The 18,173-nt window shown below is 40.4% G+C and overlaps 1 protein-coding gene across 2 annotated transcripts in view; it reads right to left on the minus strand.

Annotated features, from left to right (window-relative positions):
* Positions 1–18,173, minus strand: part of ANTXR2 (ANTXR cell adhesion molecule 2) — a 168,541-nt gene that overhangs the window by 58,827 nt on the left and 91,541 nt on the right. For both annotated transcript variants that reach the window (XM_050945162.1, XM_050945161.1), the window contains 4 exons: positions 15,966–16,007; positions 15,255–15,350; positions 13,811–13,978; positions 10,152–10,232 (listed from right to left, as the gene is read on the minus strand). In XM_050945162.1, coding sequence (XP_050801119.1) covers positions 10,152–10,232; positions 13,811–13,978; positions 15,255–15,350; positions 15,966–16,007 — 387 coding nt within the window. The remainder of the gene's footprint in view (positions 1–10,151; positions 10,233–13,810; positions 13,979–15,254; positions 15,351–15,965; positions 16,008–18,173) is intronic.

Consider the following 18,173-nt stretch of genomic DNA (forward strand, 5'->3'; position numbering starts at 1 on the left):
TCAGAAGAAATGATCAGAAGAGGTAAATATTAGCTCAAAGACATGAAGAAAGATGCAAATGAAAACATTTCTGTTTGAAATATGGATGGGGGTCTGTTTACCTATAGATACAGATGGACATGAGGTGCTCTTTGGTGAAATACAGGGATTTATACATCTACACATAAAAGATAGATATTTATATAAATCCCCATACTTAATAAAAGAGCAACAGAGGCTCACAGACATATGTACGGATACATACACCTCTACCCCAATATAACGCTGTCCTCGGAAGCCAAAAATTTTTACCGCGTTATAGGTGAAACCACATTATATCGAATTTGCTTTGATCCGCCGGAGTGCACAGCCCTCCCCTTCCCCTAGTACTGCTTTAGCGCGTTATATCCGAATTCATGTTATATCGGGTCACGTTATACTGAGGTAGAGGTGTGTATATATATATATATATATCTATAGATATACATATATCATACAGAAATATGGATGTGCGTATCCATATCGTATTTCACAAAACACTCCTGATGCTTCTATACATATTTACAGACAAATCTCTCTCTCTCTACACACACACATACATATATCATACAGAAATACAATATATGTGCGTGTGTGTATGTATATGCGCAATATAGCCATATTTCACAAAGGAGCATCTGATGCTCAGGTGTAGACAGTGTGTTAAGGCTCTTCCTAAATAATAACCTCGATTAAAACCTCTTGGCAATCAATTAAGATTAATGACAGAAGTCATTCTCTATCCCCCTATGCCCCCATCTCGGGCCGTAAAACCTCGGGTCGTGAAACTTTAATCCTGTTATCTGCTGCCTTCTCCATCTGAAAAGCCTACAGATTAACACAGCCGCCATTATCGAATTTACAACCAGCCGCTTGGACAGCTGCCCTACTTTCAGCAGTTAATGGAAAAGGAACTAATCTGGTTAAGAGCGTAGGACTAGTTCATAAATCTGGCCGCACAAGACAGTTAAAGCTGTCACGTCTCTTCTGGAGAGTAGCAACTGAATTAAACTGTCAGCTTTCTACTTGCTGTTTCTGGAGGGTAGTCAGCCTTTCCGTAAACTGGACTAATGAGATACTCAGCATTAACATAAACCACGTCAGCCCCCACAGTACATAATAGCTGTGCCGGAGTTAGGGTTTGCATTTTATGATTGAGCTTGGTTAGATATGTACTGCATACTCTTCAATCCTGGAAGACTGATTAAACAGAGCTGTTTTGTTGCCATCTACTTCCATACAAAGGTGTTTTAAAGAAATCAAATAAGCAAATGTGAATTTAAAACACAAACAAACAATAATTCACTCAAACAAATTATTGGCAAAACTAAATTGAAAATAAAATGTTCATTTCTTATATAGCTCAACCTTATAAAAAACACTGTAACGCTCTCCATGGCAGCTGAGACAGCATGTGACAGAAGTAGCTGTAACCAATTCACACTGCACTCAGAAAAGATTGACTTTATCTTCCTTAATAGGCATTATTCCCCATGCATTCCGCACTGCAAGCGTGGCCCTGATACTCATCAGGCTCAATGTGCTAAATGGCCTAAAATGCTCAGCTCCCGCATACTGTTTTGTAAACTAATGAAGACAGTAAGAATGGTTCTGGCTCCACACCTTGTGGTAGCACAGCAACTCTTGGCCAATTAAAAATAAAAAACGTAATGCACTCAGAGGATGCTGTGGGAGGAAAGCACCTTTGTTGTGATCTTTTTGTGTTTTAAGATGTAACATGCTGTACTCTTCATAAAAGCTATAAAAGCCCATCTACGGTGGTTACATTTAAAAGGCCACTCTGATTTCGAAGGCCTGCCCAAGGACTCCCCATTTTTACTGTATGGGCTCACCACACAAACATTTCAAAACTGTAGTGACCATCAAAATGTACGCGTCTCTTTATTTCAGGTCAATTTTTCAGCCTACTCTTGCAGATGACTCCTAGATGGTGATTTTAAGCACAGCTGCAGTAATCAACAGTAAAATGGCAGGATGTGCCAATAGTTATCATGTAGCTCTGTTTGAAATGACTGTTTCCTGCAAGTTAAAGAAATAACTAGTGTTCGTTAATAAATGTGGGTTTTTAATGGAGACCATTGCATTAAAAGCACCTATCACATCCTTCATTGACTGACAGCTGAGAAATTATGATCCTTAGATTCCCAGAATGATTTATATATTATAGGCCAATCTTACAAGAGTCTCTTTTCCTGATGCTGATTTTAGTGGGAGAGGTGGACACTCAGCATGTGGTAGGACTGGAGCCTCCAGGCCAACATATTTTTAAAAACTGCTATGGGTCAATACAATTTACACTGCTGCAGAGTTCTCTCTTGAGAAACTGTTACTGTTCAGATGCACCAGTTACTGAATGTTGCCTCCCTGGGAATAAAACATAACTCTAAACGGACAAGAAATGTCAACAATAATCCATAATGACGCCTAGCTCATAGTTAGCATTTTCAATCTATAGTTCGCGAAGTGCTTTGCAAAGGAGGGAAGTATTGTTATTTCCACTTTACAGATGGAGGACTGAGGTACAGAGAGGTGATGTGACTTGCTTAAAGACATGGCCCTGGAAAAGGACACAGGTCTCCTGAATTCTAGTCCTGTGCCTTACACACTATTTTAGATTTGACCACAACTTCAGGATTTAGTGGGAAATACTAGGGGGAGTTTCACAAGAATGCACTAAACTAGCTTTACTTCCACTTTCTTGAAACATTTTCTTCCAATTTCCTGAGAACTGAACAGGAGAATCTAGAGATTTTTAAATGAACTGCTGGTCTGCTGAAATTTCAGAAAAAGCTTACGCCCAAATTTTACTCTTCAGTCTGCAGGCACAGCTCTCGCTAAAAAATATTAGTCTTCAACTGACATGTTTTGCCAGAGGTTCAACAAGTTGACAGAAAACATGTACAGGAAAGTGATGCCTTTTAACCCCTTTTAGTCCCACACATATAATTTTTTGTGCACTTCCATACCAGTACAGAGATTCCAGAAATTCAAAATACATACAGACTTTGTTAAATACATAAAGGAATATTTAACATTCTTTTTAAAAATCTCACTTCAAAATGCCCATTGAATTCAGTGGGGCAGGATCTGACTCTATGTCAGGATCACATCTGAAAATGCTGCTGGGTTTGGTTGGATTTAGAAGAAAAAATTGTCATTTGCGCAAATTATTTTTTAAGAAAATAATTTTCTAACGATGATTATTCTGTTTTTTTAATCTTTATGAGCTAATCCACATGATGGATAACATTTTCAGTTGTAACAATGTAAAAATTATATCAGCCAAACCCAAACAGCCAAACTCTTTCCCTATTTCATAAAAATAGCCAAGGTGTTTAATTTTTTAAAAAGACAAGAATAAAGTAACAAACTTTTCTGCTTCCAAACCTTGTTCCTGGTTTAAATCCCTCAATACTAACACAAATATTCATGAGTGAATCAGGAAAATCCCCTCTTCCCTGAAACACTAGGCTTGTAATGGGAATGCAGGCAGACTCAGTGGCACCAGTGATGATGGACTGGTTGTAGACACATGAAGTTACAGCATCACGTGGAACAATATGTTATGATACTGGTAGGGACTGAATATTCATTAATGAGTTACTAAAATTAGTGCATCCTGGACTAATCAGAGCCTAGACTAGAGCATGAAGCTTACTACACCATATAGAGGAAAAAACATCCTGACATTTGGTGAACGTGAATAGAGTGGAACGCCAATGCAAGTATATGTATACACACACACAAGGGTAATAATGTGCAGGCAGTTGCTGTTACCTTGTGGAGTTGCTGTGAGCTGAGTAGAAGAAATGACTTGCTTTTCACTGGCATGGAGACAGGTTTCTTGGGAAGGAACTGCTTCCCCTAACACCCTGACTGCCTTTGAAGGGGAATAATTGATTTCTCAGTCACTCCCCTCACCTGGCTAATAGTTCCATGTCAGAGTTGTCAGCAGGGAATTGCCATAGGGCACAGTCTTTCTAAGTTTCCACACCACCATGTACTGTGAAGCTCCCAGGCTTCAGGGAAGCACCACACATACACACAGCCTCATGGTTAGCTTAGAATCATAGAATATCAGGGTTGGAAGGGACCCCTCAGGAGGTCATCTAGTCTAACTCCCTACTCAAAGCAGGGCCAATCCCCAGACAGATTTTTGCCCCACATCCCTAAGTGGTCCCCTCAAGGATTAAACTCACAACCCTGGGTTTAGCAGGCCAATGCTCAAACCACTGAGCTATCCCTCTGGGGATAGTTTCTGGGGGCCAAATTCAGAGGTGACATAAGTGGCACAGAAGGTGCCTATTGGTCAATGGCAGAGCTAAGAGTAAGTTGGTCTACATACTTCAATCATCTTCACTGGCTTATACCAACCAATGTGCAACTTATATTGTCACTTATGTCACCTCTGAATTTGTCCTTGTGAAGTCCTTGCTCAGGTTGGGAGAGAATAAGAAGCTCGCAAAACCTTTACAAGTCCACCTTTGAGTGAGGACAACCCTTCAGGATACGAAGAGGCCTCTGAGACCATGAAGTCCAGCTTGACTACACAGGTCTATCTAGGCTTCATGTTATGAATACACCAGGGCCAGGCTCTGACTCATAATATACAAATATCCTACAGTGAAATATGAGGATCCTTAAAGAATTCCAAATGCAAACACAAACCTCTTCCTACAGCAAGTTTACTCAAAATAATACTCTCTAATTTATTATCTTAAAACTCTACAGAAACTAAAAGTCCTGGTCAAAACACATTTTAAGGCAAGTTTAATGTAGGACTCAAGCACACTGTAGCATTCAGCTTCCAAATATATTATAACATTATGGTAATCGGCTGCATCAGAAGAAATGATCCATCCAGCTAAATACAATTTTTATATGTGCAAATATAACTGGTAAATATAATCATCTGACATTTCAAATTTATTTTAAAATGAATCATCTTGCTAACTTTCTCTGCCTCTCATGTTTCAATAAGAGATTGAAGGGGTGGGGCAGGGTGGAGGGAACAGTGATGTATATTGCCTGCAGAAAACTGTGATTAGTCTGGCTCAAAATCATGGGATTTCTCTTATACAGATACACATATAGCCCAATATTACTAACACTAGCTACCCTACTATCAGTTTTTAAGCAGAAATCTCTATAAATACCAAAGGAGATTTCTGCTCAAAAATTTATGGCACAATCTTCTGACTAATTGCTACTTCGAATTTGCTTCCTGTAACACCCACAATTTGCTACGTGATGAACAAATGCAAAAGGAGGTAAAGTCCCTGCCCCACGGAGCATATACTTGAAAAAGTTTTTCAATGGAACCGCTCATAGCAGTAAGCTATGTTACTTTAACAGTTTTTCTATGGAATAGGATTTATTTGCTAGGATAGTTGCTTACAAAATAATGTTATCATGAAAAGAAATATATGAGCAGCCATATTGATATTAATTCTTTAGCTTTTATCATATATTCTTGTTCTATGCAATTTGCATGCACATTACCTTTTATTATAAAAAAATCACTTTTTAAAGAGGGTGAAAGTATCATATCTTCTAGGACACACTGTACCATTGGTTTTTTTTTAAGAAGAATTCCCCAGGAAAAGTAAGGGTATCATCAAGCCCACCAATAGTATTTTTATTTATTTTACATACATTTTTATGCCCCAATCCTCCAAACATTATACATATGGTTGCTCAATCATAAGCACATGAGTAAACCCATCGAGTTCAATGGAACTATTCACATACTTAGAGTTATTCATGAGCATAAGAAGTGTTTGCAGGCTCAGAAGCTCAATGAGTATCAAATTTTGCAAATGAACAAAGTCATTTGGAGCATTTGAAAACGAACAATTTTATTTCGCATTTTTTGAAAAAGCTTAGAACAGTTTAGACCCTGTTTAGCCACGATGCAAACCTGTGCTGAGTTTCCTGCCAGATGCAATAAAGCACCCCACAAAACAGGAGTTTCACAACAGAGACAATGGCAGACATACCTCCTCTACAATGGTTCTATGAGGCGTCACTGGTACAATACACAAACTCAGCTCTACTGTGTGGCCGAGAGTATAGAGACGTGGTCTGAAGGTTAACGTAACCTCAATTAAATCCAAGACACATTTCTGACAGTTAACTGGTTTATGGAGCAACTCCAAACGTATTGTGGTTCTTTCTTCTTTTTCTTTTTTTTTTAAAAGAAGTATGAATGCATGGTAATGCATCATTTATAAATTACCTTGTTAGCGCACAAAACAAAACAGGGCTTTGAAAAAAAAAAACCAACTCCTGCTGTGGACTCTAGCCTGTTTGATGGAACCCCATCAAAAGAGTTCATGGCTTAATGGAGGCTGTTTACGTTGGGACTTCGATCTGTACCTGCTGTCCCCTGTCACTCCCTGGAAACTTGGCGGCAGATGTTGCTGCGTTAAGTTGTCTCTGAAGTGGCTCTCTGTCCTCGTCTCCCCACCACAACAGAGTCAAACTATATCAGATCTCTTTATTTGTGCCTGAGGCATGTTTGGGAGTGCAGCTGTGTCCACCTCCACTCTACCTTTAGTGTTTCAGCCCCCCAGGCGGCAAATGTGAGACCAAAACTGTTCTGCCACTCTTAACTACATCTGCTGACAATCCAGCAGCCTCACTGCAGGCTGGTGAGGACCTGTGTCTGTGCTCTAAACAGATGTCGGCGACAACCTGCTAGCTCACACCTGGACAAGCTTCCCTAACCTTGTGGATTGCCAGCTGAAAAATTTAGGACTCTAAGGAGTTCCATCCACAAATCAAAGCCTCTTGACTCCACTGTGCGCGGCCCTCAAATTGGGCCACCCTCGGCATTAGCTGGCTTGTAGGAAAGACAAAGGGAGTAAAGAGGAGGAGGAGAAAGCTCTCTCTGCTTTGATACTTCATGCTGAAACTTTAATTACTTGATCAAGGACTTGAATTCAGCAGTGAACTCTCCTGCAAATGAGAATTACCAGGTTTCTAAGCAATAAAAGAAAAATATTTGTTTGGCCTGCTGTTTAGCATGACAGTGCTTCCAGTATGTGTGTGAAGAGAGTTGGTTTGTTTACTCACTTGAACTCTCAAGAGGTATAGCAGTAGATCTGCACTCAACAATCTATGAATAAATAAAAGGATTTTTTTTTCGGGGTATAAAATATGCTGTTAGCCAGACAGAAGTTGTGTTCTTATGTTGCCACGGGTCACACTCTAAGGACAATGACTGTATTTTATGCTTCATTCAGCATTATAAATTCTACTCCTCTCTGAGTCAATTGAAATTCAGTCAGATCTTTCCTCTCCTCCTACCCCCACCTTTCTTGTAAAGCAAGACACTGGTCACTGCCTTCTCAGGTTCATATAAAATAGAAGTCTCATTTCCTGCTGGTTCTAAAATTGTTTGCTCATTTCCATGGCAGCAGCGGTTTGCAAAAATCCCATTTTTACAGCTGCAAAGCCACAAACAACTTTGGCAGCAAAATTACACATAATTTTCAGCCTGTTCAGTTACTATTTTATCAGTGCCTCTACTCACATACTGCGTTTACTGGTTAAACTGTCCGGTTTTGTATATGGCACATACGTTTACCACGTGGCTCTATACCTAACTGGATTTCCAACACACTAACAATAACGATCTTGCAACCACAGTAAATCTATTGAAAATGTTAATGTAAAAAGCTGTACATTGTTACAGAAAGGATATCCCTTACCTCCTACTCTCCTCTCTCACATTTTATTCCTTCCACCACCACTCTCTGCCTCCATTCCAGCTAAATCTTGCCATTTTTTCCTTTAGTTCCTAAATCTATCCTATACCATCCATCCCTATGAGCAAAAAAACCCTGGTCCATGCCCTGGCCTTTGAATGCAGCAACCTCTTGCTTCTGACCTTCCTACTTTTCACATTGCACCCTTCTAGTGTACCCTATATGCTGCTGCCAAAACCATCTTCCAGACTCCACTGTTTCAAATATATCACCTCCAGCATCACCATCTCCATCAGGTCCTGCACTGGCTCTCAGCTTCCTTCTCTACCACATTCATCCTCACGTTCAATACATTGCAGAGCTCTGGCCCTACAACTTGGAGCAGATCCTTGGCTGGTGCAGAAATTACACCAGGTTCATAGTCAGCCTTTACTGGAATGAGTAATTTAGACCACAAAGTCCTGGCATGAGGACCTTTCAGCTTTATTTCCCTGTAAAGTGTCATGCATCCATACCCCTGTACAATTTTTTATGTAGAGACATTTCTAAGGTGCTCGTTGAATTAGAGCAAGTCTTGTCTTTGCCTTGTCACCTGCACAGAAAGTAAGAGGACATAAGCTTCTCCCCATTTCTCTGTGTGAGAACAACCTGCCTTACAAGTGGCAGTGCACGGAAGAGAGCAACCTTCTTGGGGCTCCTGCTTCCTGTCACACACAGAGAAGCAGGCAGGGATAGGGTGTGGGCAGAGCCTTGACTCCATTCCACTCCCACTTTGTGCCAGTCAGTGCACTAAGCCAGAACAAAGTGGCTAAGGGGACCAGATGTCCCGATTTTATAGCGACAGTTCCAGTAGATGGGGCTCTCTCATATATAGGAACCTATTACCCCCAACCCATCCCAATTTTTCACACTTGCTATCTGATCATCTGCTGCTGGTTAAGGCCTGGAGCAGATTATTTCCCCTGGTCTGCTTCTGGAACAGTATCAATGCACACTACTCCTTACTCAAGGATAGCGAGACATTCCCAAAGTACCTTGAGGAACAGTATCTAATAATAGCAGTAATAGTACCTACTTATAACAATGCATAATAAATGGGTTTGTATTAAACAACAGGCAGGTTGCACATTTGTGCTCTGTATCAAGGACATGTATTAAAAAAGTTTTACATAAGTTTCCAAAAAGTCCTACTTTTCCTATATATAAAATCAACTTCTGAATGAGAGTTCTAAGTCAGTGAAGCACTGGGGAAGAAAGTTAACAGATAAGCTGTTTTAAAATGATGGCAAATTAAAGTTAAAAGAAAGGAGACATGGAATTAATGGTGAACAGCATACTTGTACTGTCAGCTTGTACTGCTTACATAATAAAAGGATATTTATTTTCTTGAAAGGAAGAATATTTCTAGAGTATAGTATTTCCATGCCAAATTCTGCCCATGGCTGGATGAGTGGGTCCACAGATTTCAATAGATCAGCAAATCTGCATTTGTGCTGGCAGAGCTCCAAGAGGGGTGTGCTTTGGCCAATAATGGGCAGATTTCACAAAAAACATGCACTGAGTATCCTCTAATAGGTGCATTGGAGCAAGTTCATTGAGTATAAGGCATTGTTGCATTTAGCTGGAATAACCTGTTCTAAGTCTACTTCTCAGATTTGTAGCCAATAAGGAACTGAAAGGTTCTATGAGATATTAAATATCTTAAAGATAAGTCATAGATCCCAGCATAAAAGGACATAAAGAGAGTGTCACAAATCCACCTGAAGACATGGAGACCAGAAATCAATCATCCACAGAACAAGTTTGGGAAGTGTTGCTCTTGATGAAGTTGCACAATCTCCCAATCTTCCCCCTCTTGCCCCCACATTTGAGACAGAAAAAAGACTTACAGCATTCTTCATTTTAATTAACTGCTTCGGGACACCAAGGATCTGTAGCATTTTTTGGCTGGTGATGCGTCTTTTTAATAGCGCTACTTTTAAATGATTGTTTCTCTGTTCATCATTTTGTTTTCGCTTTAGAATCAAAGAGTTAAGAACATGAAGACTGTTCTCCTAACAAGTCTACAAAGACACAATATATGAAATACAGAAGCACTTTATTAAGAATATCCTGCCGCCTCAGCAGGAGTTTACTGGAGGGTGCCATGAGCTGCCCCTGTCATGATCTGACTTCCTGAATTATAAACCTTATAGGTTCTATCCTTAAAATGAAGAAACTAATACTGTAAAGCAATTGTACAACTTGGTTTAGCTAAGAGGAGTGCATTATCAATGTTCATTCTTATTTATACCTAGAGGCTTAATTTAATAAGTGCACCAGGGAGTGCTGTGAAATAGAACCAGCTCCTTCTCTCCCTCCACCCCCACTAAATGCACACACATACACACACACACAAACCTCATCTCCTTGCTGTGGTCGCATCAAAGACACCCTGTCATACTGCCGTCGCAACAGAGCCCACAGTGCGTCAAGTCGACCCTGTAACAATAGAGCAGGTTGATTTTGAGCATTACAGTGTATGTCAATTAACAGGGACGTATTTAAATCGACAGCTGCTGTCCAGGAGCTGATTTAGCCACAGACTTTTCTAGATGCAGAATTGTTCAGGTTTAACTTAAGGTATGATTTTAAACAGGTGTAGTTAAGTGGATGCAGCAATCTGTGTGGACACTTATTTTGGTTTAAAACCATGATTAGTTCAGTTTAGATGAACCAATTAGGAACATGTTTAAGCTAAACTGAAATAAATCCCCTTAAACCAAAATAAAATTGTCCACCCAGAATTTGCTTCAGTCTAATGACACTGATGGAAGTCTGTGTGCAGACAATCCCTTAATAACAGTGAATGACAAGTGCTGCTTAATTGGGACCGTATAAGCATAAATCCTAATTAATGGGAACAAACAGAGCCAGGGACAAATGATTAAGTGGTGGCTCCACAAAGTGTTAAATAAGTGGGAAATTCTAAGGCCTGGTCTACACTAGGAAATTATGTTGCTGTAACTATATTGCTCAGCGGTGCAAAAAATCCACACCCCTGAGCGACGCAGTTAAACCGACCTAACCTCCAGTGCAGACAGCACTAGATTAATGGGAGAATTCTCCCATCAACATAGCTACTGCCCCCTGGGGAGGTGGATTACCTATGCCGACGGGAGAACCCCCTCCCCTTGGCGTAGGTAGCGTCTTCACTGAAGTGCTACAGTGGCAGAGCGCTTTAAATGTAGACAAGCCCTTAGCTATAGGCTTTTCCAATATAAGGGCTTGTCTACATTGGAAGTTATACTAGTGTGAGGTAAGGTATGAATTTAAAGCATTATACTGGTATCACTCGCCACACGGATACTTTTATTCCATCTTTTATTGTCACTTTGGAAGTAGTTTAAACTAAACCAGAAAAAAAACAGTATTATTCCAGAATAGGAATGCCTACATGGTGAGTGATACCAGTATAACCATAGCAGCTTAACTATACTGGTATAGGTTAGCTAAGACAAGCCCTAAGACTGTGAGCTCATCAATACACAGAGTGGCACTAGTTTAACTAAAGATGGGATAATAAACTGATTTAAGGTAAACCCATGTCAATGCTGTTTGTAGGCAGGCCTTGAAATTAAAAACACGATGATCAAACAAAGAAACTGCTTTTTGTTCATGTATTTTTATGCATTATTTTATTCTGATGACATTTTTTTCAGTCTTTATTAAACAGCTTTTTACTTAGCAGATGAGTGATGTTAAACAGGCTGTTCAGCAGGTCCCTCGAGAGCTATAGCTGCTCTTCAATGGCCCAATCCTGCAAGGCGCTGAGCACCCTCAACTCCAATTGCCCAGCTCCTTGCTGGTTCGAGCCCCAGCTGCATTGTTGACTGCAAGGTACCTGAACCCTCCGCATGTCTATTTGCTATTATAAATTATTAATTTTTATTTATTATTATTATTCGCCAGGTTACATGAACTGGTCAGAAGATATTCTGCAGGACTGACTAGCCATTTGTATGGTTTATTTCCCTGTTTGCTAACTGCTGCTGACTCATTTAAAAAGGAGCTTCTGTTCAAGTGAAATTACCAGTTTCAAAGCTATTCTCCATTTGAGTACTAGCAATAACTAGAAAGGCAGTTGAGTCTTTCAAAATGAAAGAAAGGTTTTAAGTCGGATGCTCTGCAACAAAAGTGGCAAGCTATCAACATGCCTGACTTGTCCATGAATTCTTTCTTACACAGTACAGTAGGTTTGAGTACTTCGATTTTTTTTTCCTGAAAGGTAGTTTTAATAGTGTATTAAAACGAAACCACTGATTATTTTGCATTGCAATGTTTTTCTGCCCTTTATATTACTCATGATTCAAACGAATCCAAACCCTTATATTTCTTGAGCATTTAGGTTTTAAAATATTTAATTGTACAGATTTTACAGAATATGCTTTTCAGTCTATTTAATTCCTAGGAGAATGTGGTACTGAAACTATACATGCTGAGAACCCTTTGGGGCTGTAATTAAGTATAGTATCAAGAAAGCTCGGAGTGCCAGTGCCACGGGGATAGCATTGGTGAAAAGTTCCGTTTATTTTACATCCAAAGCAAGTTACTATGTAAACCAGAGCATCTAAATTAAATCGCCATGTGACCTGGATGCTTTCTGTTTGGACATTTGCCTATACATACTTTAATGAAAGATGTTCAATGACTCCTATCCAGTTTTTGAGAAGATGTTTACTGTTGGGCTGGAGGTGGCCCATACAGTCTCCAAAGCGAAATCTCTTTGTTCAATAATATTACTAGCAGCAACCATTTATTTTGCTTTCATTTATTTCAGTCAGGTTTCTGTACTTGACTCTTGCTCTTGTTGACTCTGTGCCTATATTTATTTTTTACTTTCTTTTACAAGAATATCTTGGACGCAGCAAATTATTTGGAAAAACTATTACAAGCTGTAAACAAACAGCTTTAGATTTGTAATCAATCAGATGAGAGATGTATGGTGAAACAAACAGAGCAGACATCAATAAAAGGGGATGATCTGATACTCTTCTGTTGGTAGTACCTTAATCTAAGAGTTGTTCCACTGATTTCAGTACTCATGGTTAAGGCTGCGAGTCTGTCATGGAACTCATGGATTCTGTGACTTTCTGGGACCTCCATGAAATTCCACACAACTGCAGTAGCCACCCAAGCAACGGCCCCGGGGCCAGCTTCTCAGGAGGCCTCAGGGCCAAGCACACCGGCCACTGCTGGAGTGGCCCCGCAGCCAGCTACTGGCGCTGGCCCTAGGGCAGCCACATCACCCGCTTCTTGGCAGCTCCGGGCAGCTGGCCCCAGGGACCACCTGAGCAGCGACCGGTGCGGCTGGCCCCAAGGACCACCTGAGCAGCAGCGGCTGGTGGAGCTGGTCCTGGGGCACCCCAGAGCTGCAGCGCCCCAGGGGACTGCCAGAGCAATGAGGCCTCAGGGCAGCTAAGATCTGGTATGGAGTGTATATAGTAAAAGTCACGGACAGGTCACAGGCTCTGAATTTTTGTTTATTGCCCGTGACACGGTCAGGATTTTTACTAAAAATACCCATGACTAGGCCTGCCTTGGTAGCAGCGGTCAGGAGCCCCAGGACCTTTTAAATCGCGTGGGCAGGCTGCAAGACTCCCAGGTCTACGCGACCACTCCGGGCCTTGCGTTTTGGGGGGCCTCGCAGGTGTTCCCAGAAGTCACGGATTCGTCACTTCTGCCCCAGGCCCCACCCCACTAGGGACGGCCCTGGCCCTAACGCCAAGAATGTCTGTCGGCGGACCTGCCCGTGACTAAACCTTAGCCTTATTTGTGGTGTAAGGTATAATTCATTGTGAGTAAGGGTATCAGAATCTGGTGCAGAATAATGAAGTCTAAAATTAAGGGCCACATACTGCCACTCCTACTCCCTTTGAGTAGTACCTTACTCCAAAAATTTACTTGAATGGGATTATTTGAGGAGTAATATACTACTCAGTATGAGTAAGGGCTTCAAAATCTGGCCTTTGATATGGAGACACAGCAAAGTTACATTCATTTAAAGATTAAAAGATCACCTTAATTGGAGTATACCACTTTTCCTGAGCAGCTTGTGAGGTAGCCTTGGGTTTAGGAGGTTTTGGTTGAAAGGACTCTTCTGGTTCTTCTGGGAGTGTCACCACAGCATTTTTGGCTTTTTCTAACCTAGCTCCTTCTTCTGTAGATCCCTTATCACCCCAACGAACCTAAACAAAATGAGAATATATGGTATTAACGTGGACACATGTGTATTAGATAATAGGACTGGGTAAAAAAAAAAATCCAACTTTTTTATGGCCCTCCACAAGGCTGGATGGAAGAGGCGAGGGGAGGCGATCCCTCCTGCCCAACCCCTCCTGCCTCTCCTGCCCGCCACTGCCCACCCACCCAAAGTCAGGGCCCACCCCAATGCTCCACACTCCCCAGCAGCCCCAGGTGAACCCTCAGAGTTCTGACTTCAACAACATCAGCATTATAATTTCAAGTTCATTCTCAGCATCAGTAAAGGCTAATAGCAAGTTTAAATTTCATTAAAATTTTTAAATAAAACTTGTATGGATAAATTAGGGAGGTCATCATGTGAGTATGAAACCTAAACCCTTATTTTCCATAGGCCCTTGGTATCTTTTTACAGGATTTCTATTTGCATGGTATTTTTTCAAGAACGTAAACACCGTGTAAATTGAGGCCCGAGTGTACTTTGTAAAACCCTCTTAGATCATTTGGATTTGAAAGGTGCTGCATAAAACATTTTTTCCATCTAAGTTCCTCTAGTCTAAGCTAATCATTTCGAACTGCCAAAGGCCCTAATTCTGCCCTCACTTACAGAAGATTTCAGGAGCACTCAAGAAGGACTGGGCCTCGTTATGTTTAGTTGTGATTTTGATACCTTGGATACTGACAGGTTGTTTTTTTTTAAATCAAGTTAAAATGCAGAAGAAAATTGCCTTGCAAATTCCATACAGGCTGACTTAACTATAAAAAGTGACATAAGGACATACCCATAAGGACGCACATTTTTCATTCTGTTTTAATTAACATGGTGCTATCATGTCTCTTCAAAGACAGGCACTGTTGTAGCTGTGCGTTCCTTACAGATCAAGCCTCTCCTTAATGTCACTATTGTCAGTGCATTTGGCTGGCCCACAGTTGGAGTACTTATGTTACGCTGCAATTTCTTCCAAAACACTCAAAAATGCTCTCACCCTCCTCCTCATTAGCTTGATGGAATCAGCATGCCTTTCAGCATCTATTTAGAGTTCAGATCAAATGGAACTAATGAAATCAAAAAGTTCTTCCATAATCTACTGAGATACGCTTAGAATTCTTTCACAGGGCAAAAATTTTAGGAGGCTGATGTCAGTGGGAAGCAAGCAAACATGGTACAATTGTATTTCCAACACACTTCGTTGCCATCAACTAGAGCCTCAGAAAACTTGTATTTTCATGCATCATTCCTTGTTGTCTTTCCAGAGTACAAACCTCCATTCTTTTAATTCCTCCCACTCCTCGTCCTCCGTAGTAGGAAGCATCCACTGTCGGCCATTTTTTGTTTGGCAAGGGGTCTTCTTCTTCTTCCTGTCCATAAATTCAAAAACATTGTTTTGCATCAAGTCCTTTTCTAGCCCATGCTTTTATTAGTGTTCACAAACAGAGTTTTCCAGACTTAAATATAGCTCTAGTGTGACAGCAGCAGAATTTAAAGGCACTCACACGTCAAGCAGTTTTCATTATTTCATGCGCTATCTGACCACTCTTGGAAATGTTTTTTAAACATGGGAGACACACAAAAAGCAGCTTCTTCAAGGTCACAGAAGAAGTCTGTGACAGATCTGGGACCTGAACCTTAGTCTCTCAGGTGCCAGGAAATTGCCCTAACCACTGTGACAATTAGCAGCTGAGGGAAAAGAGCTGGTTCATAATATACAGTAATATTTAATGGGATGGTGTAATGTAATTAATGTAACTGGTGGCATGCTAGGATGATGTCTTATTCTCTGTGGTTTGAGCATTGGCCTGCTAAACCCAGGGCTGTGCATTCAGTCCTTGAGGGGGCCATTAAGGGCCCCGGGGGCAAAAATCTGTCTAGGGATTGGTCCTGCTTTGAGCAGGGGGTTGGACTAGATGATCTCCTGAGGTCCCTTCCAACCCTGATATTCTACGAATGGGTCAATAAACACCCTCATACTGTACCTCTTTTGGAGCTGGAGGTGGTGGTGGAGGATCCTTGATGACCTAAAAACAATACAAAGACAAGCATGAGTGACAGCAGTCAGTGACTGCAAATAACCTTCAAAATCTGATAGAGTATCTTAATTGTTAACCATTCCACTATGAATCACCAGTGTTTCTTCACAAACTGGCAACTGCTGTTGCAACTCCCTGGACTCCTGATTACCAAACGTATGTGGGGATTAACATCATCCCCCTAATATAAAATAAAATCAACTTGTTGACAGTCACTCTTTGGGACAAACATGCCTGCCTATTTACTTACTAATTGGATAAGGTGCAGTCATTCTAAGTAAGAGCCAGTGATGAAGTCCCATGTTGTTAATTAGTCAGTATCAGCAAAAGGCAGCCCAAAAGCCTAGCTCAGAACTTGTTTAACTATAAACCAGCTTTCTCATGTCATATGGAGAATTTCTGGCCCAGTGACAAGTGTGAAACGCCTTCCGGAAACTCAAGATCAACTCTAGGCCTTTAAACTATCCAACCAAATTATTTCTGCAGCTTTCACATTTCAGATCTATAATTTCAAAATGGCTTCCTTCGTGGTGTTCAGGGTGGAATCCCTACAGTGTGGCATTGCTACATTCGCAAGCTTTCTTAAATTGCTACTGGAAAATAATCCCTCCTGTTAAGGAGGTTTGTTTCTAATTTATAGCCATCCACGGGGTTTCTGGCACATAAATATTAACAATTTGTCAACAGAGTGGAAAACAGGAAGGCAAGCACATGCCAGGGAGCTTTTATGTTAGTAATAAAAGCCTCTATTCGCTCTACATAAAGTGCTCCTAATCTTATTTTAACTTAGGATTAGTCTTTAATTTAATATGCAACATTGCATAAAAATAGACTCATGCAACTTAAACCCCTACCTCGTTCTTTCTGCTCTCTTACACACACGCATTGCATGAACTTCTGTGAGTTCCCCTGCTACTCACCTCAAAATCCCCAACAAGCCATTAAACAGAAAAAATGCACCAATGTATTTATTAAGATGACAGCAAAAATTTAAGTCAGACCCAGTTTTCTACAAAACAGAAACAAGCTAGACTTAGCAGATGACAGGTGGGCTCACTCTGTGGCCGTGCTAACAGTAAAGAAATACTTTAGCTATACAGTCATGATTTTCTGTGCCTCAGTATTGTTCAGATATGAAAAAAGAAATACTCCACCTATACAAAGACTCATGATTATTTTGGGCATTGGTACAATATAGATTTGATTAAAATATATAAAACGACTGCTACATAAAAAAGCTCCTAAAATTACATTTGTCTTGAAATACTAGTTATGTTATTTTATCCCTATTCCTGCCATTAATTCCAGTACTTTAATTATCTTCACTAGTGCCTCTGAATATCAAGTGAACAAGTGGACTGATGTCATCATATCTCGAAGATTTTTTTTTTTAAATCTTGATAAAAGTAACTTGGATGTCACCACGGATATCCCAAATGATAATGCCACCAAAATAGTTTACTTCCAAAATAAATTTGGGCATCACATATATGGATGATATTAAAACGAATATAGTTAAAAGTAAACGCATGGTATAACTGGAAACATATTACCAAATACTTCAGAATTCAAATATTGAACTGGTTCATTAGTTCTTGGAACCTTCAATGGGTAGGAGAACAAATTATGGACTTTCAACGGAAGGACGTTTGTTTTGTGCTTGCAAAAGTGTGTTAGAACATGATTTTTCCTCCCATACTTTTTAACTTAAGGGTGAATAAATAATGTTTCTGTAGTGCATTCCAGCACCAGATCTCAGAGCACTTTACAAACATTAACCACTTAATCCACATAACACCCCTGTGAGGTGGATCAGAACTACTATGCCCACTTTACAGATGGGAAACTTGAAGCAGAGGGGTTATGGGCCAGATTTGCAAAGGTATTTAGGAACCTGAAGATATGCAGAGGCACCAAGAAGCATTGAAGTTTATCCAAAGATCAACACCTATAAGATTCTCTCAGTATTATAAAACTCACATTATCTTGTTTCAACTCCCTTTTTCCTTCCACTTTCTTTATCTATGATCTTAAATTTCGCTATTTGTCTGAGGCCTTTTCAGAGTTGAGGCCTTTTGTTGTATCAACCAGGCAAGGTACTAAAACTTCAACAGGACTTCATTTTTAAAGTGGAAACTTCTTTACCAAGCTGCT

Source organism: Gopherus flavomarginatus, chromosome 3 (assembly GCF_025201925.1).
Source record: "Gopherus flavomarginatus isolate rGopFla2 chromosome 3, rGopFla2.mat.asm, whole genome shotgun sequence".
Classification (NCBI taxonomy): Eukaryota; Metazoa; Chordata; order Testudines; family Testudinidae; genus Gopherus; species Gopherus flavomarginatus.